Genomic DNA, 24,435 nt, shown 5'->3' with positions numbered 1-24,435 from the left:
GTCTCAGCACATTATAGGGCACAGCAACCAGTAGTAGCCTAACATTTGAAAGGCCACCGCTCACCACTATGTAAAAGTGGGAAAAATAACATCTATTTTTTTATCATGAATTGAGGCGGAGCTACAGACGGAACTTAATTTTTCAATCACTTGGGGAACACCAGCCAGGTTTGGATCAGTATTAGTGTAATGCATCGACATCTGGGACATCACCAAGTGATCCATGGGACTTAAGGCACTGCCACGATGATCCAAGGATCGCTGGTTCAAATCCCTGCTTGCCATCAGCAGCCAGAGTCAGAGAGAACACAACTGGCCTTGCTCTCTGAGGGGTGGGTAGATGGGTTGATGGCACTTCCTTCCCACATCACTCATAGTGTGACGTTGGTCAGCACAGGCGTCTGTTAGCTGTAGTATCAGAGATGGCTGTCTAATAATTTTTAAAGTTATGAAAAGAGGCGACAGCTGGCTTTACATGTGTTTAAGGAGACGTGTGCTAGTGGTCACCCTCTAAGTATCGGGGGTATTGCTAGTGGCAGGGGGAGTTCACATGAACGGGGAAATAGGTAATTGGCCTTTTAAATTAGGGGGGAAACCAGAAATAAATTAATAATAAAATAAATTATTAAGAAAAAAGTCTGATCTGGTCATGCTTTCACTCCCAAACCCACTTACTCTGTACGACTGCAGCAAATCCAAGAAGAGATGCAGTTTTTCCACCACATCATCCTCTTCTCTTCTTCCCTGTAAAAAAAAAAACACCATGAAAGGGGTCTTGGCTTGGAGCTGATCTTCTCTGCGTCTATGGTTTACGCACTGCATATGCAGTCTGAATGAATGAGCCAGTACCTGTTCAGCGGCTTTATCTGCCAGCAGGGAGAACTCTGTAGACAGGCCGTGCAGAGAGTGTCTCAGATCCCCCCACATGCTCTTGGAGGAGTCCAGGGCGGGCACCGGTGAGGGGTCGGAACCCAGGGCACTAAAGCAGAGTGTCAGGAGAAAACGGATCAAGACCGGGATGTTGAATCGGAAAGACGGCAGGTAAGCAATACTATATGTCCAAATATTTGTGGACACCACTAATGAATGCATTCAGCTACTTTAAATTGCACCCATTGCCAGTCCCAGTAGAGAGTGCTGCAAATAATTCAGAACTCACTGGAGCAGATAAACATGAACCTATTGGCCCCTTGCTGGGCCTAGAAGAGGGGTATAAAGCCCCCCAGCATTGAGCTGTGGAGCAGTGGAAGAACTGTGTTCTCTGGAATTATGGACGGTGCTCCATCCAACACTTTCGGGGTGACTTGGGGATGATGAGGTGGGCTGGTGATTATGCATAATCCTGACCTCACTAATGCTCTTGTTAGCTGAATGCAATCAAATCCTCACAGCAATGCTCCTCCAAAATCTAGTAGAAAGCCTTTTTGGACAGTAGAGACAGTTACTCCAACAAAAGCAGGATATACTATATTTTTAATACCCCTGATATGTTTCGGATGAGCAACATTGCATGACCCAAAACTTTTGTCCATATAGTGTATACGTCTAGAAATTCTAAGAGAGCATGTAATTCTCTTGTGCTCAGCAGTTACAGTGTGTACTGGGTAATATCACAGTCCTATTAGCCTTTTTGCTCCAGTGCAAAATTATATGGAAGCAAACATCAGACACCAACCACATCTTGGTTGTTACAGTTACATCAGTTACATTTGGTGTAACCTCGTGTTGCAGCTAAAAAAAATGATAAGATAAGTATCTGCAGGGCCAAGTCACAATGTTTTCCACAGTGCAGTCAAAACATTGTAATCAATTCACAGCATTTAAGTTAAAAGTGAAACATTTTAACCATGAGGCTAAAAATAGTGTGCGATTTGCTTCTGTGCAAAAAAAGTAACACTTCCTCCACATCTACTTTCTGGAGAAATGCAGCTCTGATAGAATCTTTCTAAGTGTCACACAGGTCTGTTACAGGATACTGCCGCAGACGACGGAGGGAAGTAGCCAATTATACTCAAAGCCATTTTAAAACACAACAAACCTGTTCGTTAGACTCCACTTTCTGACAGGCTAATACAGTTTAGCTCATTATGTCACAACTTAAAAAGTCTCTTTGCGGAAAGTGACTTTTACCCTGCAGTAAAACAAATGAAGAAGCGTTATTAAATTTACACCTTTATTATTATGTAATTTGAGGTCTGTGGTGCAAATCCTTAATAGCAGCACTATTAGTTGTACTAATGCACAATAATCACTTTGTTACCACCTGTTACGCACATGTTTAGGTGCTGTTTAGTCTGTAATTAGTGATCAGTAGAACCTATAGCACTGAAATGTCATTTTATATAACATGCCAGCTGGGCAGATGTTAGTTTATTCCATTTTATCAATCAAACACTGATTAACTAAACTCCTGTATGGAAAACATTCTGACATAGCAGAGATTTGATTTTTTTGTAAACTTGTTTTAGAATATTATAATATAATATATAAGCATCATTTTAGAATATATAGGACATCGACATATTCGTGATTATTAAACTGTTATTATATTTAAAATCACAATAAACTCACATAAAGCAATAAACCTGGCACTATCTAGAATCCACCTGAATGACCCCCCTGCCAATTACACACTATGAATATGGAAATTATATTGGTCAATTTAATGATGTGCATAACAGAGTGGTAATAAAGTCTTTATTTTGCATTATTAAACCAAAACCATAATTTAATAATTAACCTTGTTTAAGTTTTCCTCTTCCCCAAACTTTCCATTCCACCTTAAATAATGCAGCAGTTACGCTCCGCTGTTGAGATGTACTCACTGTAACTGCGGCACTGTTTAAGGAGAACCGGAGCGTTAGCATGAGAACCAACTTTAGCTTTAGATTTGGCTGCTAACTGGTAACGTTGCCCCTGCAGCAGCTAAGGATCATATCGGTTATCATCCCACAGGATGCCAGCTGGTGCTCTGCTAAAGCAAACCTGGATTCGAAAGGGAATGAAACCTTAAAAGCAAATACCCGATCCATTAAAGATGCCCGGAGCGGCCCAATCCCAAGTCACCGGATCAGATCGGGACATCCATTAAAGATGCCCGGAACGGCCCAATCCCAAATCACCGGATCAGATCGGGACATCCATTAAAGATGCCCGGAACGGCCCAATCCCAAGTCACCGGATCAGATCGGGACATCCATTAAAGCTGCCCGGAACGGCCCAATCCCAAGTCGCCGGATCAGATCGGGACATCCATTAAAGATGCCCGGAACGGCCCAATCCCAAGTCACCGGATCAGATCGGGACATCCATTAAAGATGCCCGGAACGGCCCAATCCCAAGTCACCGGATCAGATCGGGACATCCATTAAACATGCCTGGAACGGCCCAATCCCAAGTCACCGGATCAGATCAGGACATCCATTAAAGATGCCCGGAACGGCCCAATCCCAAATCACCGGATCAGATCGGGACATCCATTAAAGATGCCCGGAACGGCCCAATCCCAAGTCACCGGATCAGATCGGGACATCCATTAAAGCTGCCCGGAACGGCCCAATCCCAAGTCGCCGGATCAGATCGGGACATCCATTAAAGATGCCCGGAACGGCCCAATCCCAAGTCACCGGATCAGATCGGGACATCCATTAAACATGCCCGGAACGGCCCAATCCCAAGTCACCGGATCAGATCGGGACATCCATTAAACATGCCTGGAACGGCCCAATCCCAAGTCACCGGATCAGATCGGGACATCCATTAAAAATGCTCGGAACGGCCCAATCCCAAGTCACCGGATCAGATCGGGACATCCATTAAACATGCCCGGAACGGCCCAATCCCAAGTCACCGGATCAGATCGGGACATCCATTAAAGATGCCCGGAACGGCCCAATCCCAAGTCACCGGATCAGATCGGGACATCCATTAAAGATGCCCGGAACGGCCCAATCCCAAGTCACCGGATCAGATCGGGACATCCATTAAACATGCCTGGAACGGCCCAATCCCAAGTCACCGGATCAGATCAGGACATCCATTAAAGATGCCCGGAACGGCCCAATCCCAAATCACCGGATCAGATCGGGACATCCATTAAAGATGCCCGGAACGGCCCAATCCCAAGTCACCGGATCAGATCGGGACATCCATTAAAGCTGCCCGGAACGGCCCAATCCCAAGTCGCCGGATCAGATCGGGACATCCATTAAAGATGCCCGGAACGGCCCAATCCCAAGTCACCGGATCAGATCGGGACATCCATTAAACATGCCCGGAACGGCCCAATCCCAAGTCACCGGATCAGATCGGGACATCCATTAAACATGCCTGGAACGGCCCAATCCCAAGTCACCGGATCAGATCGGGACATCCATTAAAGATGCCCGGAACGGCCCAATCCCAAGTCACCGGATCAGATCGGGACATCCATTAAAGATGCCCGGAACGGCCCAATCCCAAGTCACCGGATCAGATCGGGACATCCATTAAACATGCCCGGAACGGCCCAATCCCAAGTCACCGGATCAGATCGGGACATCCATTAAAGATGCCCGGAACGGCCCAATCCCAAGTCACCGGATCAGATCGGGACATCCATTAAAGCTGCCCGGAACGGCCCAATCCCAAGTCACCGGATCAGATCGGGACATCCATTAAAGCTGCCCGGAACGGCCCAATCCCAAGTCGCCGGATCAGATCGGGACATCCATTAAAGATGCCCGGAACGGCCCAATCCCAAGTCACCGGATCAGATCGGGACATCCATTAAAGATGCCCGGAACGGCCCAATCCCAAGTCACCGGATCAGATCGGGACATCCATTAAAGATGCCCGGAACGACCCAATCCCAAGTCACCGGATCAGATCGGGACATCCATTAAACATGCCCGGTGTGTATTTGGGTGGGAGGGGTGAGGTACCTTAGCTCCTTCCCAAACATCAGCAGATCTGTGGCGTTGTCCTTCGAGCGCTCTGCCATTTTCTCTGCCCGGTCGCGCAGCTTCTGGAAGCTGTTGTGAATGTTTCTGATCAGCTCTCTGCTGGCCGAAAAGCAGGACTGGATGTCTGCAGGGAGGTATTCCTACAGGACAGACAAACACAACTGAAGTATAGGCATCAGCAGAACACTGATTACAGATGCGCTTGTTTATTTTATTTAGTACAATACTATTTATTAAACATGTGAGACACTTGATCCGATTAACCGGGACTAATTACACTGTATGTAATGAAACGTGCAGTTGATCAGTGTTCTTTCAGTACTGATGATATCCTTAATATACACATCGCCCTCTCCTAATTACAGTTAGAGTAGAAACGGACTCAAACCTTGGCTTGGGTTGCATATCTACATGTCATGAACTCGTCCCCCATTTTCTTGAAAGAGTCCCGCAGCTTAGGTTGGACGTCCTGGGATAAAGAGAAAACATTTAAATCAACAAAGCAAACTGCAAACGCTATGTATCTATTATATGCAGAAATATTTATAATAACTATAATTTAGTATAATAGTATAAAGCAAAAGAATAGTATTTCTACAGTATATGTCTAAATTAACTGCAGATAGTGTCTCTGAAGAGCTGGGCGATATGGAAATTTTTATATCACAATATTTAAAGACATTTTTTATGATATACAATATTTTTCACAATATTTTGTCATGTAGATAAAATGCACCAACAGTGTAATTTTTAAAAAACTGATGTCCAAATACTCTCCCATACTGAGTACCGTGATTTTTACACAAAATATGCTGCACTCCATTGAATTACATAAGAATGATTACAATCTTTCTAATGAAACATGCAGTTAGTCAGTTAATCAGTTAATCAATATCCTCGATACACTCATAAAAGTATATTGTGTTTCACAATAACAACATTTCTCACGATACGATAAAATATTGTCATATTGCCCAGCTCTGCTTTAGTGCCATAAATAATTAGACAATGGCTCTTTATTGTATTGGCTTTGTATAAGAATACACTGAAACAGAAACAACCCAAAAGCAAGAGTAAGTAAAAAGTAAGGGTGCATAAGTTAAAAAAAGTTATTATAATTTAATACACTTTTTTATATATATATATTTTTAGTTATAATAATTAACTGTTCAGGAATTTCAGCCATTTTAAAGCAATTACAGTCATATTCCCTCCGATTTCACAGACTCAAAAGTATCTGGACAGTCAAACTGATGGCCAGGTGTGAAGTTTTCCCTTGTTATTTCCTGACAAATAAAGAGAATAAAAGGTCTGGAGCTGAATATGATATATATTCAAAGAGGTGAGGATGCAAGTGATGGAGGCCATCATTAATCTGAACACAGCAAATCTATCAGAGAGAGAGAGGAGGGACTTAGTATTAAGAACACTCCTTATATTTAATGTTAGTTTTTCCAATTATTTTAAACCTGTTTCTAACCCGTTTATACAATAGTTTTTAATTAAATCAAATTTATGTGTGTAGTGCTTTTTACAACTGGTGTTGTCACAAAGCAGCTTTACACAATCAGTAATTAGTAAAAGAGAAAAAATCAACAACAACATAAGACCCCCGGTGAGCAGCCAAAGACGACAGTGGCAAGGAAAAACTCCCTCAGAGCTGGAGGAAGAAACCTTGAGAGGAACCAAGACTCACAAGGGGGACCCGACCCGTCCTCCTCTGATCAGAACTATTTATAAATTATTAATAAAACTCACCAAACCACCAAAACTGCTCAGGAGTGGAACATATTCATAATCATTATATAATATTCTCCTTCAGTTAAAGCTGAAAGTCTCACATTTCAGTCACATCTGGCTTCATTATTGATTCCTATTGATGCGATGTAAAAATGGTCACAGTCCAAATACTTTTGGACCTGAGTATATTTCCATTTATTTGTTTGGCATACATGACTACGCTTCATCTACCACAAAAATGTGCAAACTTTTACAGAAGATCCAAAAAATAAATACATCAGAGATATACACAAAACATTAGGTACATCTCTTTCGGCCAGAATTACTCTGATACCATTCTCCGGCTCCTAAAGCCCAGTGAAACCTTTTTGAAGCACTGAGCAAACATCTCCATCTGCTACTTGTTCAGATCTTGATTACCTGATAATCAGTCATCCAAGTTCGAAGCACGTTATCTTGGAAAAGCAGGCTATGAAAGGTAGCCACAGAACAGTGATCTGCTGTATTGGCCCTCAGGCTAAAATCAGCGAGGTCTCCAAAGGAGTCCGTCAACGTCACTTTAGGATGACATGAAGTTTGCTGGAGTAGCGTTTTCTAAGCTGAGCTATGGAGGTTTATTTAGAGGTGGTTATATAATCAAGATGCTGAAACAGCATTTTTTCATAAACACAGGGCACTGCAGGGAATAAGGCGTTGTCACTATGACCAGAGGATCGCGGTCATGCCGCTAGCCATCAGCAGCCGGGGACCCGAGAGAGCACGACTGGCCTTGCTCTCTCCAGGGTGGGTAGATGGCACTTTGTCCCCACATCACTTCAGTGCATGTCACAACTGTCATTACTGACAACTTGGCCTGTCACAATAACAGATAAAAATTAATTATTACTATTTTATGCCATTGATCTACAGTAGTAATAAAAAAATAACAATTATTATTATTATTAATATTAATAATAATAATAATAATAATAATAATTGAATAGCATAATAATACAATTACACCGTTTTAAAGAGCAAAACTTCTGATAGTTAGAATATTCAGATATTGTAATGGTACTATAAAAAAGTTAATATGATAAATAAATAAAACATAAATAAACAGTTTTTAAAATCAAGTCAATTTGAACTTCCTCTTTAAACTTTCTAGCTGGAATTTTGCAGTTTTGGGGAAAAAATGGCTATTAGCGTCCAGTAATGCATCTTCACTTGTCACTAGGAGTGTAATAGATCACAAATCCCACAATTCCGAATGTTTTAAGTATCACGGATCGGGTCACTGATCACAGATCAGCTCAAAAAAAAGAGAACAAAGGGAGACAAACTTTGTGATGTCACTGCAGATGTGTGGCCATGCTCCATGTGTTACCATTCCCATATAAAGACAGACCAATCGCCATTTTATTATTATTTTTTCTTGGGTGCTTGGTGTGTATGGAGGAGCTCCCTGCCCTCTTTTCCTACACAATCAATGTTGCTGTGTGCTCACAGACCCGAGCTTGAACTTCCTAAAAACACGCAAGTAAACACAATGGCCAATATCAGAGTCAGCTAACATGACTGAGGTCATGTCCACATGCTGTACGAAAGGTTGATAACTGACTACAAAGGCTACTCACTTTCCTAATATTATAAGTGTCAAATGAACATTACAGACACTGATAAGAAGCAACAGTGAACTAGTGACCTGGTGGTAGGGCTGGGCGATACGGTAAAAATACATCACGATATTTAAAGACTTTTTTATGATACACGATATTTACACAACAGATTCTTATAAAGTACTATTCAGATCCTCTCCTGTACTGAATACAGTGATTTCTACTCAACATCTGCTGCTCTTCATCTAATTAAACCTGTCTAATTACACTGTCTGTAATGAAACCTGCAGCTGATTATTAAGCACTAACAGACTCCTTATGCTCCATATGCTTAGAAACTTCGTTTTCTATGGTTTTCTATGTTGGGATCTTCAACAACTTAAATTCTGAGTAAATGAAGGCCTTTAAGGATGCAAGAAACGATGGGTCGAGGACTGTAGTGCTGGGTTCAAGTCTATATGGTTTAGTTGCTGGTGCAACTAAACCATATAGACACCTAGTTAACCCTCATAAAACATTACCAGCACTTGATGATGATGATAATGCCCGATACTGAACTTGGCCAGCTAACACGAGCTGACTCTGTCTGAGCGCGTATTATAATGACCGAAGACTGAAGGCAAAATTCCACAAAAAGAAGCAGGAACTGAAAATGGCAACATTACAGAGCAAAATGTCACTAGGGAAAGTACCCAGAATTTGGTGATGTCCATGCGTCACGACCTTGAGGCAGTCATCACAGCAAAAACCAAACGTGTTAGTTTGATTTTGTCTTTTGTCTTTGAATTAAAATCCCCTAAATTGGGGAAGAATGGTCTGAAATGTGATTCCTGGATTGTTTACTTAATGTAGTTTTAACCTTCGGGAGTCTAAAAGGGCTTGATTTTTTAAGATCTTAAAATCGAAACGTTTCTAAACTCATTTAAAGGCACCTGCAGTTTAGATGATACCCTCATGTTTTACATCAGAAAGTTCAGAGCAATCTCTGCTCTCTTCATAAGGAGATCCAGAGCGCTGTGCGAAGAGATACTCTGACTCTAAACCTGAAAAACTGAAGTCCAATTTTAAGAAATTCATATTTTCTTATTCATTTATTGTGAAAACATACATTCACTGATGTGGACAAACTGTTCTGGGGCTTGAAATGGGGTTTACCAGAGCCTTAGCTCCACTAACGTAGTGGGATGTCTGAATAAAATGGCAAGAGGCAGAAGACGTGTCCATTGGCCACGTTTACACAAAACCATAGACGGACGCACAAATCCAGCAATTACAAATGAGAGGCATCAGGAAACATCAAACCTGACGTGCCAGCATGTTCATAGACTCCAGAGAGTTAAAGACCCCTATATGTCAGCACTTTAACTCATAGTCATTGGGTCATCAAGTGGGGATGGGTGAGTAGTGGGAATGTACTGTTGGTCAGTAAAGTTATTGATATATTGGTTAGATGAACCCAGTAAGAGAAACACAGGTTTGGGTTTAGGATAAACTAAAGCTGTTTTGGAGCTTTGGAGAAGTAGTTATTTATTGTATCAATAATACCCTATATGGACAAAAGTATTGGGACACTTGCTCAATTGTTGTTTCTTCTGAAATCAAGAGTCTTTAATGAAAGAGAGTAGAAAAAAAGAGTTTGTCCTGTTTCCTTCCAGAGAAGAAAGCTTTCCACTAGATTTTGAAGAAGCATTGCAGTGAGGATTTGATTGATTTAGTGACAAGAGTGTTAGTAAGATCAGGACGCTGCATGATTACCACCCTACCTCATCCCAAAGTATTGGATGGAGCTTCCCCATCCATAATTTCAGAGAACACAGTTCTTCCACTGCTCCACAGCTCAATGCTGGGGAGCTTTATACCCCTCTATAGCCCATGCCTGGCATTATTAGGCAGCATGGTGCCAATAGGGTCATGGTTATCTGCTCCAGAGAGTCCTATTCTATTAGCAATACTTCTGTACAGGGACTAGACAAGCTGTGTGCGTGTATGTGTATCTTTGTCAGCAATGGGTGCAACCTAAAAGAAACATTTGGACACACAGTGTACGCACACCAAAGTAAAAAAATGTATGTGTGTGTGTGTGTGTGTGTGTGTGTGTGTAGATTTGTACCAAATACAACCTGAAAGTGTATATAAAACAGACGCACCGAACCACTGAAAGTGAGAAACGTCTTCACGAGCTCGTCCTCAGAGAAGAAAGGATGCCTCGCCACAAGGTTCAGGAACCTGCCCAAACCACGCCGCCGTCCCTCAATGAACTCCCGCTCCGACATGGAGGCCAAGACTGCATGGGAACACAGGAGCAGAGGCAGGATTCAACTTCTCCATCAAACAGAACCACTGGAACGCTGCACAGTGCTGAGGAAGTGCAGGAATACTGTTTTTGTGTGCTGGTAATAAGCACCATCAGGCTGTGCGCCCGGAAAAGGAGCGTCAGACCGCAGTCGAGGTGAATGACTGACAAAACACTATAATCTCCAGCCTTAATTACGAACCACTGACCTCTCAAGCTCTTATAACATGAATTACACACAGAGGAGTCGTACCTCCTTTCAGCACTCGCTTGGGTGGCAAAGCAGGGACCGTCCTGTAGGCATACCTCTGCAGCAAAAGCTCGTGGAAGACGTCAAAGTCGCTGTACCGCCGATAGACTGAAATTTTGAAGCGCTGAAAGAAAAAGCAAGCATATGAGCTGAACATCACCACATGCTTTCAAGCTATCATATACTGACAAAAGTATTGGGACACCTGCTTATTCATTGATTGTTATTCATTAAAAAGAGCTTACTTTTAACTTTTTAACTACTGTCCAGGAAGAAGGGCTTTCTACTAGATTGGAGGAGCATTGAGGTGAGGATTTGATTGCATTCAATGACAAGAGCATTAGTGAGGTCAGGGTGTTGGACGATCCCCACCCCACCCCATCTTCAACTCTCCAACTCATCCCAAAAACACTGGATGGAGCACCATCAATCACTTCAGAGATTACAACTAGTTCCACTGCTCCACAGCTCAGTGCTGGGGGGCTTTATACCCCTCTAGCCCACGCCTGGCATTAGGCAGCATGGTGCCAATTAATGGGTCCTGCTGAGGCCTAATCTATTGGCACTGCTTCTCTACTAGGGACTAGACAAGCGGAGTATGTGTGTGTGTGTATTTGCACATCTATATCAGCAATGGGTGCAACTTAATATAGTTGAATGCATTCATTAGAAGGGGTGTCCACAAACATATGGCATAGTGTAATCAGCTGTCAGTATGAAGTTAGTGTTGTTAGCTAGTTGGTAGTTCTACATTCTGTGGATTTCTCTCTCTAAAAAAAGACTTCAACTATTTCTGCATCCTGTTTTTCTGACACTCTTCCTTTTTTTGTGGAAAATCCCTTTAATATCATAGCCTATCATCAATATCACATGTCTGTGATCTATACAGCCTTCGCAAGAATGACAAGCAAACAATTAGCCCACATGTGCAGCTTCCAGAGCGTGAAACAGAACAGACATCAGTGTGCGCCAGAACGAGCCCTCCACAGCCTGTTCTCATCTGCCTATCTAGACTTGCAGTCTAATGCTGTGCTGCCTCTCATTACAGGAATAGTTTGGCCCAAAACGTAAATTACACGAGCCAAGATATGCTTGGTGTCCATGTTTCTTTTGTTTTGCCGTAAAAAAAAAAAGGACAGACGAGAGACAGACGAAGGACACAGAAATCCACTATCCAGAGGCAGAGAGGAGTACCTCCAGACCTCTGGTGATAAGATGCCATGGAAAAGTCAGAGTAAAGGTAGTGGTAGTGAACACACACACATTAGTAAACTAGGGGCAGTGAACACACACACCCAGAGCGGTGGGCAGCTAACTCCAGCGCCTGGGGAGCAGAGAGGGTGAAGGGCCTTGCTCAAGGGCCTTGCTCAACAGTGGCAGCTTGCCGAGCCCGGGTATCGAACCCACAACCCTGTCATTAATACCCCTGAGCTCTAACCGAGTCTACATATTCAGAAATTAACCGTATATCTGCACCGTATTTGTACAAAAATATTAAAAGAAACATCATAAAACATCAAATATGATGCGCCTGGGGGTTCAAAGACTCCAGAGGGTTAAATACCTTTGAATATAAGCTACAATTCTGCACTTTTATTAACATAGTTATCATAGTTACTGGGTCACCAACTCCATGCAAAAGTCTTATACAGACAACAATTGTGAAATTGATAAAAAAAAATAATTAGCACCACTGATCCACTGATCTGAGGTGGATATATTAGGCAGTAAGTGAACTGTTCCTGAAGGTGGTGATGTGATGTGTAACATGACCAGTAACATGGTCAAGCATGGCTAGACGACCAGGTCAGAACATCTCCAAAACATCAGAGGTATTTCTGGTATGCAGTGTTCAGTACCTACCAAGAAAGGATAACCAGTAAAACGTAATCCGGCACCAGGGTCATGGGCACCTAGGGCTCACTGATGCTCCTGGCGGCCCCACCTCACAACTTACAGCCCTTAAAGGATCTGCTGCTAACGTCAGTACTGGTGCAGATACCATGGGACACCTTCTGAGGTTTAGTGTATCCATGCCTTGAATGGTCAGATCTGCTGTGGCAGCACAAGAGGACCTACTCAATATTAAGCAGGTGGTACTAATGTTATGGCCATGATTGGCATATACAAGGAAAAAATATCTTATTATTGTAAAATAGTGGTTAGATGGAGCACGGCATGAAGGAAGGCATGGAAGCACTGCAGTCTTATGCAAAAGCTGGGGCAGCCCTGGTCAAGGTTTGGGCAGCCCTGGTTAGACAACACATTTAGTTGATTTGTAGGTTAGTGAACAAATCCTCTACTGGAAAAAAAACTTATAAACATACAGATAAACACAGTCTTCACATTTCAGAGCATAATTCCTATTAATTATCTGAATTTACCTTTATTGGAGAAAATGTATTTTATATGCCATTACCTTTGCACATGATTTTTGCAATAAACTACTAAACAGTAATTATGCTTTAGGATGAGCAGAAGTGTGTCTCTGTATAGGATGTGATTTTTTACATTAGAACGTCTATGAAGCCATTTGCTCTTTACATGACAAGATATTAACTAGTAGGGCTCATTATTTCTGCTATAGCATCATAGCTGAGCTTTACTGAAGAACCCTGTGCACTGAGTCAAATCCAGATAGGTCGGTACCTATAAATATTACATTTCAGTTTAACTCTAGTTTATTCTAGGCTGTAACTGAAGGGAGGGCATATTTGTCCATGATTTATTTAGCTTATTAAACTTGATTATATTCCATTTCTCCTGAATTAGAGTGACTGTTCTGTAATACTTGTTAGTTTATGCCTAGTGCCCTAAGTGGGCAAATCAACCAGCTGGTTGACTTGCATATTCAGTTCCTCCGTGATAATAAAAATGTAAAAATAATAATAATAATAATAATAATAAATGAATAAAAAATTCTAAATGAATATCTAGTAGAATGTATTATTAGTGTTGCTGTTAAAAGGTTAATAGAGCACCAATATCACATCTATTAAAGCTCTTAAAAGTGTTTATACCTCCTTATTGCACCTTACTGCATTTATTGTTCTTCACACATTTCTGCATCATTTACAAATCTCTACATTCATTTCCGACAGTGTCAGAGCTCAAATGCACCTTGAATTCAGGGTCTATCCGCATGGGATATTCTCAACCAATGACTAAGCTTTTTCACTTTGGTAAGTCGCTCGGGATAAGAGCACCAGCTAAGTGCCATAAATGTAAATATGACTGTAAATGAAGCGCCTTTATGTTTAAGAGAGTGGAGCGTGTAAGTCTCTATTATTATAAGCTCCATTAACGTTTGTAGATTCAGTGCAAAACTAAAGACGCCAACTTCAGACACCAACCCTGTCCTGGCTGATGGAGTACATTTGGGGAAAAGGTGGAAACTGTGATTGTTCTTTCTGTCAGAGAGACTGGAAAACAAGCGGAAATGCTGCGACAGCAGCCCAGGGGACGCTGGTGAGCGATGATTGTCTTTTGGACACCTACTGCGTATTTGAGATGTTATTTGTTCTTCGCTGTCTATGTTTGAACCCGGGGTTCTCCGAGCTCCATTAGCAGATGGCTTGTGTTTTTCTAAGGGACGTGTTTTAAAGGCCTGCTGTTAAAAAAAAAAAAGAACATTCCAGACAAAATTCATAATCCATGTCTAATCATGAAGACAGGCCAGTGGAATCTACCCAAAATTCCTCCAGTGATTCTGTAGCTATAGGATACACAAAAAAAGAAGCAGTGGTACAATTACAGCGGTCACATTTTAACCCATGTTTTTCCCCACAGACCACAGAGTGGACTGTCCACCCTGCTGCCAATAAAGAAGGCTGAATGTTACTTAGTCATGTAGTCTCTCCTATTCTGTACTGATTTGCTTAAAAACAGCTCTCCTGCTCCTTCATCTCAGTTGCAGATAAACCAGCCGCACTTGTCCAACAGCTCGTCCATCCTTCAGTTGCAGTTAATAAGCATCTAAAATGAATAATTTCTTTCCTTTTATTTTTTTTATTCCCTGACAGAGCCCTCAGATAATTACCCTGCTGGAGCCACAACAACATCCCTAACTGTTTACCAGACCATTCTTTACAAACTTCTCTACCACATGCGTCCTTGAAAGTGGTTTAGAGTGAAACATCTCCAAGCAGATCATTCTTTGCGTCGGCCTATTCCAAGCAGACACAAGGGTCTGCCTTAAAATAGGCTTAGATTACAAGTCTGTTTACTTATGTGTATTTTTGCCATTTGCGAGTTTGCATTTCTTTTAACCCAAAGATCTCTGTATCTCTGTTAAGCATGGTGGTGGTGGCATCATGCTCTATGGCAGTTTTGCTGCTATTGGAAGTGGTACCTTGCATCTTGCATAAAGTTGATGGAAAAATGAAGATATATATAAAATAAAATATATATTGGGCATATATTAAAAATATGTATATCATATGTATAGTTCAAAAATGCTCTAAACTTTGAATGGATGTCAATGTAAAATAATTTAGAGCATTTCTATTGGTCTATTCATTATATAATATAGTATAGTAATGTATAGTAATATAGTAAATCGTCACTGTCCAATGAAAAACATGTATCTACAAAATGAGGACATACAGGAGAAGGCACAAATGTTCTTATGTTTGGATTAAGTCAATGTAAAAAAGGAATTTGAGCATTTCTATTGGTCAATTCATCCAGAAATATTTACACAGTGTACAGAAACAGCTAAAGGGTTCAAACCATGGGGTAAACCAAAAATGGACAGAAATAGAGAACAGCCATAACATTAGTACCTGTGGTGGATATATTAGGCAGTAAGTGAACTGTTAGTTCCTGAAGGTGGTGATGTGATGTGTTAAAAGCAGTAACATGGTCAAACCACTTTGACAAAAAGCCAAATTAGCCAAATTATGATGGCTAGACGACCGGGTCAGAACATCTCCAAAACATCAGAGGTATTTCTGGTATGCAGTGTTCAGTACCTACCAAGAAAGGATAACCAGTAAAACGTAATCCGGCACCAGGGTCATGGGCACCTAGGGCTCACTGATGCTCCTGGCGGCCCCACCTCACAACTTACAGCCCTTAAAGGATCTGCTGCTAACGTCAGTGCTGGTGCACATACCACAGGACACCTTCTGAGATCTACTCAATATTAGGCAGGTGGTACTAATGTTATGGCCATGATTGGTGTGTACGAAATCTTTCCCCAGCCCTCACCTGACTTGTGACTTGATACTCCACATGTTTGAGAAACAGGCCTTTCTTCTCTGGAATGAGTTCCACCTTCACGGTGTCCTTGCTCAGCAGGTTGGCCAGGGTCAGAGACAGGAGCAGAGGGTTCTCCTGAACCGGCTGCATCCTCAAGTTCTGCAGGTCCTTCGGCTCTCCTAGCTGGGGCTTGGGGAACTCTGTGACAACACACACACACACCACGCATGCACACACCCCATTCTCTTTGTAACCGACAAAAATGTGCTGACAAAGCTGCATTCAGTCAAGTGTGACTGATAGAAATAACTACACGACACAGCAGGTAGCCAAAAGGCCACGTCTGATTAGTGCAGGACATTGGAAAGCCCCTTAGATGCTGATGAACACCTCATTATTTAGGAATTTATTTATTTAATTAATTAATTTTCTGCACAGCATCGACGCCAGTCATGTGATGGATTTGCGTAATGGCTGTGAAGGCGGGAGAAACAAGTCGGGAAGTTGACTCTGCAAAATTCCACAAAAGACAGGAGGCAAGATAACAGCAACAACAACAAAATCTCTACCATCTTGTACAACTTTCTGGCTTGCTCCGATTTCACCAAACGTCCCAAAACATTTAACCTCAAGCATTTAAGACAGAGAATAACACACTAACAAGACATAAGAGGTAAACTACAGCTGGAATCTGTGCATATGGTGATGCAAAGCCCGATTTCCCGCGCACATTCCACACGAAGGCATGGGTGGAGTGGAATGTGATGGCATATGAACAATTACATTAAATTTTTTTTGGGGGGGAAAGTGGAAACACGTAATTAAGCCAGAGGATTGTGTTTCATATAATGCAAAAATGATAAATCAGTAGATTAATTAAGAAATAATTCACTTGACTTTAAGTTATTGTGTTACTTTGATCTATGAGTAAACACACTTGGCTCTTTAATTAGCTAAGTTAAGTATAATAATGGGAAATCAATGATTGCTTTAAACATAATGTAACCCTTTGATGTCTTTTAGATGTACCTTTGGACTAAAACAACTGAAACATCAAATAAAAAGAATGAAACATCAAAGGTCAGAGCAGTCAAAGGCAGTACAGGTGCCGTTACCAATATAACCAAACTAAAGTAACACACAAACTGGGTAAATTGCAGATTCCTCATAAACAGGCTGTATATATATGTATACCCTTCCTAAGAGTGTATCTTCAATTATATTGAATTTCTTTTGTGGGAAAAGTGGAAAGGCCAGAGGATTGTGTTTCAGAGTATGCAAAAAAAAAAAATCAGTAGATTAATTAAGACATAATTCACTTGATTTTAAGTTATTGTGTTACTTTGATCTATGAGTAAACACACTTAGCTCTTTAATTTGCTAAATTAAGTATAATAATGGGAAATCAATGATTGCTTTAAACATAATGTAACTCTTTGATGTCTTTTAGATGTACTTTTGGACTAAAACAACTGAAACATCAAATGAAAAGAATGAAACATCAAAGGTCAGAGCAGTAAAAGGCAGTACAGATGCTGTTACCAATATAACCAAACTAAAGTAGCGCCCCAAACACTTGAACCTCAAACTTTTACGATTAACACACTAATAAGACACTGAACTACAGCTGGAATCTGTGCATATGGTGATGCAAAGCCCGATTTCCTGCGCACATTCCACACGAAGTCATGGGTGGAGTGGAATGGCATGTGATAGACGGGAAATCTCTTGCTTCAGGAAGAAACATGACACATCAGCTTCGCTACACGCAGCTGAGCCGCCACAAGGGCAGCACCTGAAATAACACCAGGCGCCCTAAAATAATGCATTTTTGAAAGAGAGCTTTGACTTGAGGTTACTGAGATGAAGTGGGGGGGGGGGGGAAGCCACCGTTCAGAACAATGGCGGCTTTAAACACAAGCAGAAGGAGTTCTCAGACTCTTTTCTGACCGCAAGCACAGTAATCTAAGTGACCATTAGGAATGGCAGGGTGCAGATATCAAATTTACAGCAAATTGAAATGGCCTGCAATATAATCACTGTGACGCTGAGAATTCCACGGGGCGGGATGGGAGCGCAGTCAGGCAACAGCACACAAAGTGCTGACCTAGATGTTTTTTTTTGTTGTTTTTTTTGTCCCCTCAGAAGTCGGGGGGGATGATTACACAACTCCAGATTATAAAAATATAAAAAATAAAAAAAGAGGCCTAATGGTTTGCCCACTTCTTATCAGGAATATCTGTAAGGCCTCTCTAGACACATGATAGGTGTCATGAAATGCCTTCTGAATGCTGACACACCAAAAATACAGCGTCTCAACTACTTAGCAGAGCAGGCAGTGGTAGCACATGACACATTATACTGAGTAATTCATTTATAGACCGTGACTGAGACTTTTGTCCATATAACGACTGGTGGATTTCCACTGGAGAGGTCAGATAGGCTGCCACTTACCCTGTATGCAGTGCTCCAAGAGCTTGGGACTTGGGTGCTTCCCTTGTTGAGCGAGCGCGATGAGAGCCAAGGCTTTGTAGAAGGACACCTTAGTCAGGAAGCCCTCGCCATTATCTACATGTTCCGTAATCTGGAATGAAGACAGAAGTGCTGCTGTTATCTGCAGTAAAGATACGAGCCTTTAAAAGTGTCACAAGCGCCCATGCGCCTGCAATGATCCGTTATAAAGATTGTGGTGTCTTACTGCAGCAGGAACCAACCTGGTTCTGTTGGTTTAGCGAGAGAGCGGTTCTGTCGAGGAGTCTGTGGAACACATCGATTTGCACTCGTTCGTCTGTCCTACTGCTGACAGCCTGGTGCACTTCACGGTAATACAGGGGGACTGATCCTGAGGTTGGGACATGGATAACTGATTATACAGGTCCTATAAATGAAAACAGCCTAATATGGGAGACCACCATTACCTTGGTGTATCTTGGTGATTTTTTCATTTTACCCCGATTTTCTCCTCACTTGAAGTCATGTTTAGTCAGTTTAATTTAGGAGCTAGGACGACCCTGATTGCACAATGCACAATGCTGCCAGCTCTGGAGGGGTGAAAACTAGCATGGCCTTCCTCTGAATGACATGAAGAAACCACCCAGCACTCATAAGGAACCCACTGCTAATGCTACGTCACTGAACAGTTAAACATGCAAGGAGGAAAGTGCCAAATGCAGGTTATACAGACACCTACACCAACTAGCATCATGCTAAGTCACTGGGGAAGAGGGAGAAGAAGGCCATCGTTATGCTCTCTGCTTGTGGAATCACAGGGAATCAAACCAGTAACCTCCTAACGATGGGCCTACGCTTAGACGTCTGCTCCACCCTGAGGCACATTATTGATATATCCGCTAATTGTTCATTCGGTATTGGTTATTGCTTAGTAACTGCCTACATATTCCTTAATTAGTAACTGAGTACACAGTTAACTCATTAACTCTGTATTAACTGCTGCTTATCACACTGCCAATAGACAGATAAGTGTGTTCACTCATACAGCTAATAAGGAATCATATGAGGACTTACACTAGCATGTATCAGTTAGTCCCTTAATTTTCCATTAGCTAATTAATTAATTGATTAATCTGTACAGCCGCCTTCTGTAGGACACAGTCCGTCCTTAGCTTTACTGGCCAGTTCACATCACCTCCACATATTCAGATAGATAGTACTAACAAGGGTTCTAAGACTCGTAACAACAGTGGAACCAGGTCATATAGAACCACTTTCTAATACATATTTTCCACAAATGCAAACCCTTACTAACTTAGCAATGAACCATTTAAGCACTGAAGGTTCTTTGAATTGTCTTGGTTCTAAACAGAACCTCAGACTGTACAGCAGAACCCATGAACAACTAGTCCTAAGAGTGTATCTTCAATTATATTCAATTCTTTTTGTGGGAAAAGTGGAAAGACTGGAGGTTTGTGTTTCAGAGTATGCAAAATATTATTAATCAGTAGATTAATTAAGAAATAATTCACTTGATTTTAAGTTATTGTGTTACTTTGATCTATGAGTAAACACACTTGGCTCTTTAATTCGCTAAGTTAAGTATAATAATGGGAAATCAATGATTGCTTTAAACAGAATGGAACCCTTTGATGTCTTTTAGATGTACTTTTGGACTAAAACAACTGAAACATCAAATGAAAAGAACAAAACATCAATGGTCAGAGCAGTAAAAGGCATACTGAGACATACTCAGTACAAATGAGCAGCACTAATACATTAAACATTTAAGTAAATGTACCTCTAAAGGTAAATAGACTGTATGACTACCTGAGGGCTTGAAGAAAAACTGTAAAAATAGATACAAATATTTCCACTAATTTACAGGTAAGAAATTACAGAGTCAGCCAACAGCTACAGGACACCCACGACTGGCACCCACCCACTTCTAATAGGTCTAATTATCTACTACATATTTTCTACAAGTGTGAAGGACCCTTTAACTTGGCAATGAACCATTTAAAGAACCACTGGTTCTATACAGAACCTTAAGAAATAATTTACTTGATTTTAAGTGATTGTGTTACTTTGATCTATGAGTAAACACACTTGGCTCTTTAATTAGCTAAGTTAAGTATAATAATGGGAAATCAATGATTGCTTTAAACATAATGTAACCCTTTGATGTCTTTTAGATGTACTTTTGGACTAAAACAACTGAAACATCAAATAAAAAGAACAAAACATCAAAGGTCAGAGCAGTAAAAGTTGGTGCAGATGCTGTTACTAATATCTACTCAGTACAAATGAGCAGTACAAGTACATTAACCCTAGTTATTACCCACCTGTGAAGGTAAAGAGACTCGAACACCAGTAAAAAGAGACATATATTTCCACTAATTTACAGGTTACAGCTGTACAGCTACACCCAGGACACCCATGACCGTCCACACGAAACTGACCTATTATCCCAATATTGGTTATGAGCTCCCTAAAGACAGCAGGACACCCACACTAACCCTGCTTTCCATGCTGTGCTCCCAGCCCAGGACCTGAACCTCTGAATGTCCCAATCCTTGGTTACGCAACAGGTCCTCGGTTTCCTGGCGGGCGCTCTCTTTGTGGGGGGACAGTTTGGGGATCTTCACTCACTGCCTGCATAGACCCCCACACATGAAACCCTGGCAACACGTAGTTATAGACTAGACCCTTATAGACCCTCTCAGACTGACAACCTCTCTGCTAAACACAGCCAAGCCAGTGCGTGGACATGGGTCCACCTGGGACACTACAGGCTCCTGGCATGTGCTCTCTAGGCTCCCTACACCCCTTTGGTTCTTCTCCACCTCTGGCAGCACAAACGGCGCAGTTCTCCATCACTTTCCAGCAGTTTAGGGCTCTGGATGAGTCTCAAGGACGAGAATGCACCAAAACGAGCAAGGAGTGTGGACACGTTCATGCAAGAGCCCAAGATCGAGCTGAAACCACGTATGTCCTCAGAATTTCCTTAAAAATTACCTTCATTTATCTCTCCTTCCATAGTCCAGGTTGTCATGTGAGTACACCGACACCTCCATGTGATTTCCTGGGGAAACGGGAAAGCAGCACTTTTCTACTGCCTGTGAGTTTTCTACGTTGGTCATTTATCCCCCCACACCCGTTTTCAGGACATCCACGCCCCCCTTTGCCAGGATTGGCTACTACGGTTGAAAAGCGCTGCGTCTTCTGCACCAGGATTGGCCAGCAGTAGGACCATCCCATCACCTGTGCCAGGATTGGTTCGCGCCAGCCAATCCTCGTGCAATCCCAGCTCTTGCCGGAATGCAGGTGTGCGGAAAGTGTGTGGGCGGAGCCTGACGTCGCAGTGGAGAGGTTGAAGCGAGCCCAGCTCCTCCTCGTCATCGTGTGGGAAGAACCAGAGGCAGGTTCTCGGCACTATGTGCACACTTTCACATCTGGTTTTGAAGCCCTGGCTGTGGTGTGCTGGTGTGGGTCTGAAAGCTTGCCATTATGGATGCAGAAAGGTAATAATACAAAAAAAAAAAAGCATGATGGGCGAACAAGTTAGGGCCTGGTTAGGATGAGGAAGGGGATGTTTTAATGTTCCCAGGGTCTCCTTTACTTGATCTGAAATCTGAAAGGCTTTATGAAAAAACAGGATCTATAAAACCTTTAATCACAACAATATCTGATTCATCACATGACCCAACAGTGGCAGCTTGCCAAACCTGGGTATCGAACCCACAACCCACCCTGTCATCAATAGCCCTGAGCTCTAACCGCTGAGCCTCCACTGCCCTATTAGTGACAGTGAGCATATAATAATAATAATAGTTACTATATTTACTATTTATATATGCCTAATCCTGACATGAATGCGATCAAGTCCTCACAGATGCTCCAAAATCTAGTGGAAAGCCTTCTCTGGACAGTAGAGACAGTAGAGCTGGATAGATGTGTTTTAATAGCCTGGATTTAGGAAGAAAAACAATCAAAATAAAAAAAAACTGGCAGGCGTCTCAATACTTTTGTCAATATAGTGTATGAAACTGGTAATAACCTGTAGTTTGAGGTAAGGAATTGAAGTGCGGAGGAATTTTGGTATGTTTTTGATTTGATGTTTTTGGAGATAGAAGATTTACAAGGCTTTAGCAGTGATGATAGATAGTCTAGTCTTTTATCTCCTTAAGAAAGGAAAATCACTTATTAATAAATAAATAAATAAATAAATAAATTGTATTAATACTTGTTAAGTAGTTTTTAGTCCTTAACTGTCCTTAGCAGCACAAACCTGCAGATGTGCACTCATTCAAATATATGTGTGTATATACATGAAGGATAATAGCAAGGTATATTAATAATAATAATAATAATAATAATAATAATAGTTACAGTTACAGTTCAGTAAATGGAAGTGAGGAGTCGGCCCGAGCTAGAAAATCAGTTGTGGACGTGTGATCTGCTCAGCTGTCCGAATGCCTGCGGCAAGAACCTCAACTAGAAGCCTACAGCTACTTTGCTTTGACTAGAACCCGGTGAAAACCACTTGGCCTTTCTCAAATCAAAAGCTTAATTCTGCGGTTTGGATCTGGATGAACGCTTTGGGGTGTTGGTTCTACAAGACGGTCCAAAGACAACCAAGTTCTAGCCCGTCAGCAGGAGAAGCCAGGTCCAGGAAGTTCAGAGAGAACATGATGCTGTATGCTAACAATATTCCAGAGATCTTAAGAAGACAACAGGCTGAGGTGTGTGTGTGTGTGTGTGTGTGTGTGTGTGTGTGAAATAAAATATTAAATTAATATACCATGACATGGTATATGCACATGCACTGGTTTGGGCACCCCTGGCTGTTACCATGAATACATAAGTGAGTAGAAGATGAACTGATTTTCATGCAAAAGTATGGGCACCCCAAGAGATACAGTATGAGCTGTATCTAAATAACCTTTACCAAGGTCGCAGGCCTGAATTAGCTTGTTATGGGCTATGGCTAACTCTATGGCTATGGCCAATTTCAAAGCTCTTCAAAGCTTTTTCCAACAGTCAGCAGCCAGGGGCTCCTCTAAGCAGCTGTCTAGCCCTCTGAACAATCACTAAAATAACTGAAGGCCACAAATCAGGAGATTTTTTTAGCCAGTCATTTTCTGAATGTGATGTAATTAAGAGATGGCAGTTTACAAACACCAGAGGTCAAATTGAGAACTGGTAGACCAAAAAACACCCTGAGAGAACTGCTCATGGGGTTGCTGCAAAGGCTTTGGAGTTGTGGTGCACTGTTCTACTGTGCAGCAACACCTGCACAACACTGCAATATCTGCATGGACGAGAAATGCATGTGCACCATTTGGAGGTTCTTCAGGTTGAAACTGTGGAGGAACCCCGGAAGGTTCACAGTGTAGGACAACATGCAGCACCGTACGCTCAGCACATACAGACACAGGCTAAGGATACGTGAGTAAGAGGCACTCGGGAAGACCTTACCACTATCAATACATACTGTACCTATCAGCACTGTGGACTCAGGACTAAACCATGTATCTCCGTTTTTTGAAACATCATCTGAAAACAGCTGATCTCTATATTATGAGAAACTGTCTTGATGAATGGGCCAATAGGAATGCTCCTAATGCACATGTTTGTGGACACCCACAGCTACTTTAAAGGTGCACTCATTGCTGACACAGATGTGCAAATGCACACACACACACTCGTCAGCTTGTCTGACCCTGTGGAGAAGTACCGCCAATAGAAAAGGCCCTTCTACAGCAGATAAAAATGAACCTATTGGCACCATTCCTAATCCTGACATCACTGACATCACTTGTGGATGTCAGTGAATGCGATCAAGTCCTCACAGATGCTCTGAAATCTTGTGGAAAGCCTTCCCTGGACAGTAGAGACAGTAGAGAGCAGGATAGACTTGTTTTAATAGCCTGGATTTAGGAAGAAAAACAATAA

General features: G+C 41.8%; 1 protein-coding gene across 2 annotated transcripts in view; it reads right to left on the bottom strand.

The window, feature by feature from the left end:
* Positions 1-21,604, bottom strand: part of snx8a (sorting nexin 8a) — a 32,772-nt gene extending 11,168 nt beyond the window's left edge. Inside the window, exons 1-10 of one of the 2 annotated variants that reach the window (XM_072676376.1) lie at positions 21,496-21,604; positions 18,741-18,868; positions 18,481-18,610; positions 16,036-16,226; positions 10,828-10,948; positions 10,429-10,565; positions 5,332-5,412; positions 4,923-5,083; positions 850-979; positions 676-744 (exon numbers count right to left, since the gene is read on the bottom strand). In XM_072676376.1, the coding sequence (XP_072532477.1) occupies positions 676-744; positions 850-979; positions 4,923-5,083; positions 5,332-5,412; positions 10,429-10,565; positions 10,828-10,948; positions 16,036-16,226; positions 18,481-18,610; positions 18,741-18,868; positions 21,496-21,532 (1,185 nt within the window). In that variant the 5' untranslated portion in view covers positions 21,533-21,604. Of the gene's footprint in view, positions 1-675; positions 745-849; positions 980-4,922; positions 5,084-5,331; positions 5,413-10,428; positions 10,566-10,827; positions 10,949-16,035; positions 16,227-18,480; positions 18,611-18,740; positions 18,869-21,495 lie in introns of those variants that run through there. The other variant, XM_072676377.1, reaches the window with a different exon arrangement.
* Between the last annotated feature and the right edge of the window lie 2,831 nt (positions 21,605-24,435).

The sequence above is a fragment of the Salminus brasiliensis genome, chromosome 3, assembly GCF_030463535.1.
Source record: "Salminus brasiliensis chromosome 3, fSalBra1.hap2, whole genome shotgun sequence".
NCBI lineage: Eukaryota > Metazoa > Chordata > Actinopteri > Characiformes > Bryconidae > Salminus > Salminus brasiliensis.
This window is presented reverse-complemented; position numbering and strand designations above follow the sequence as displayed.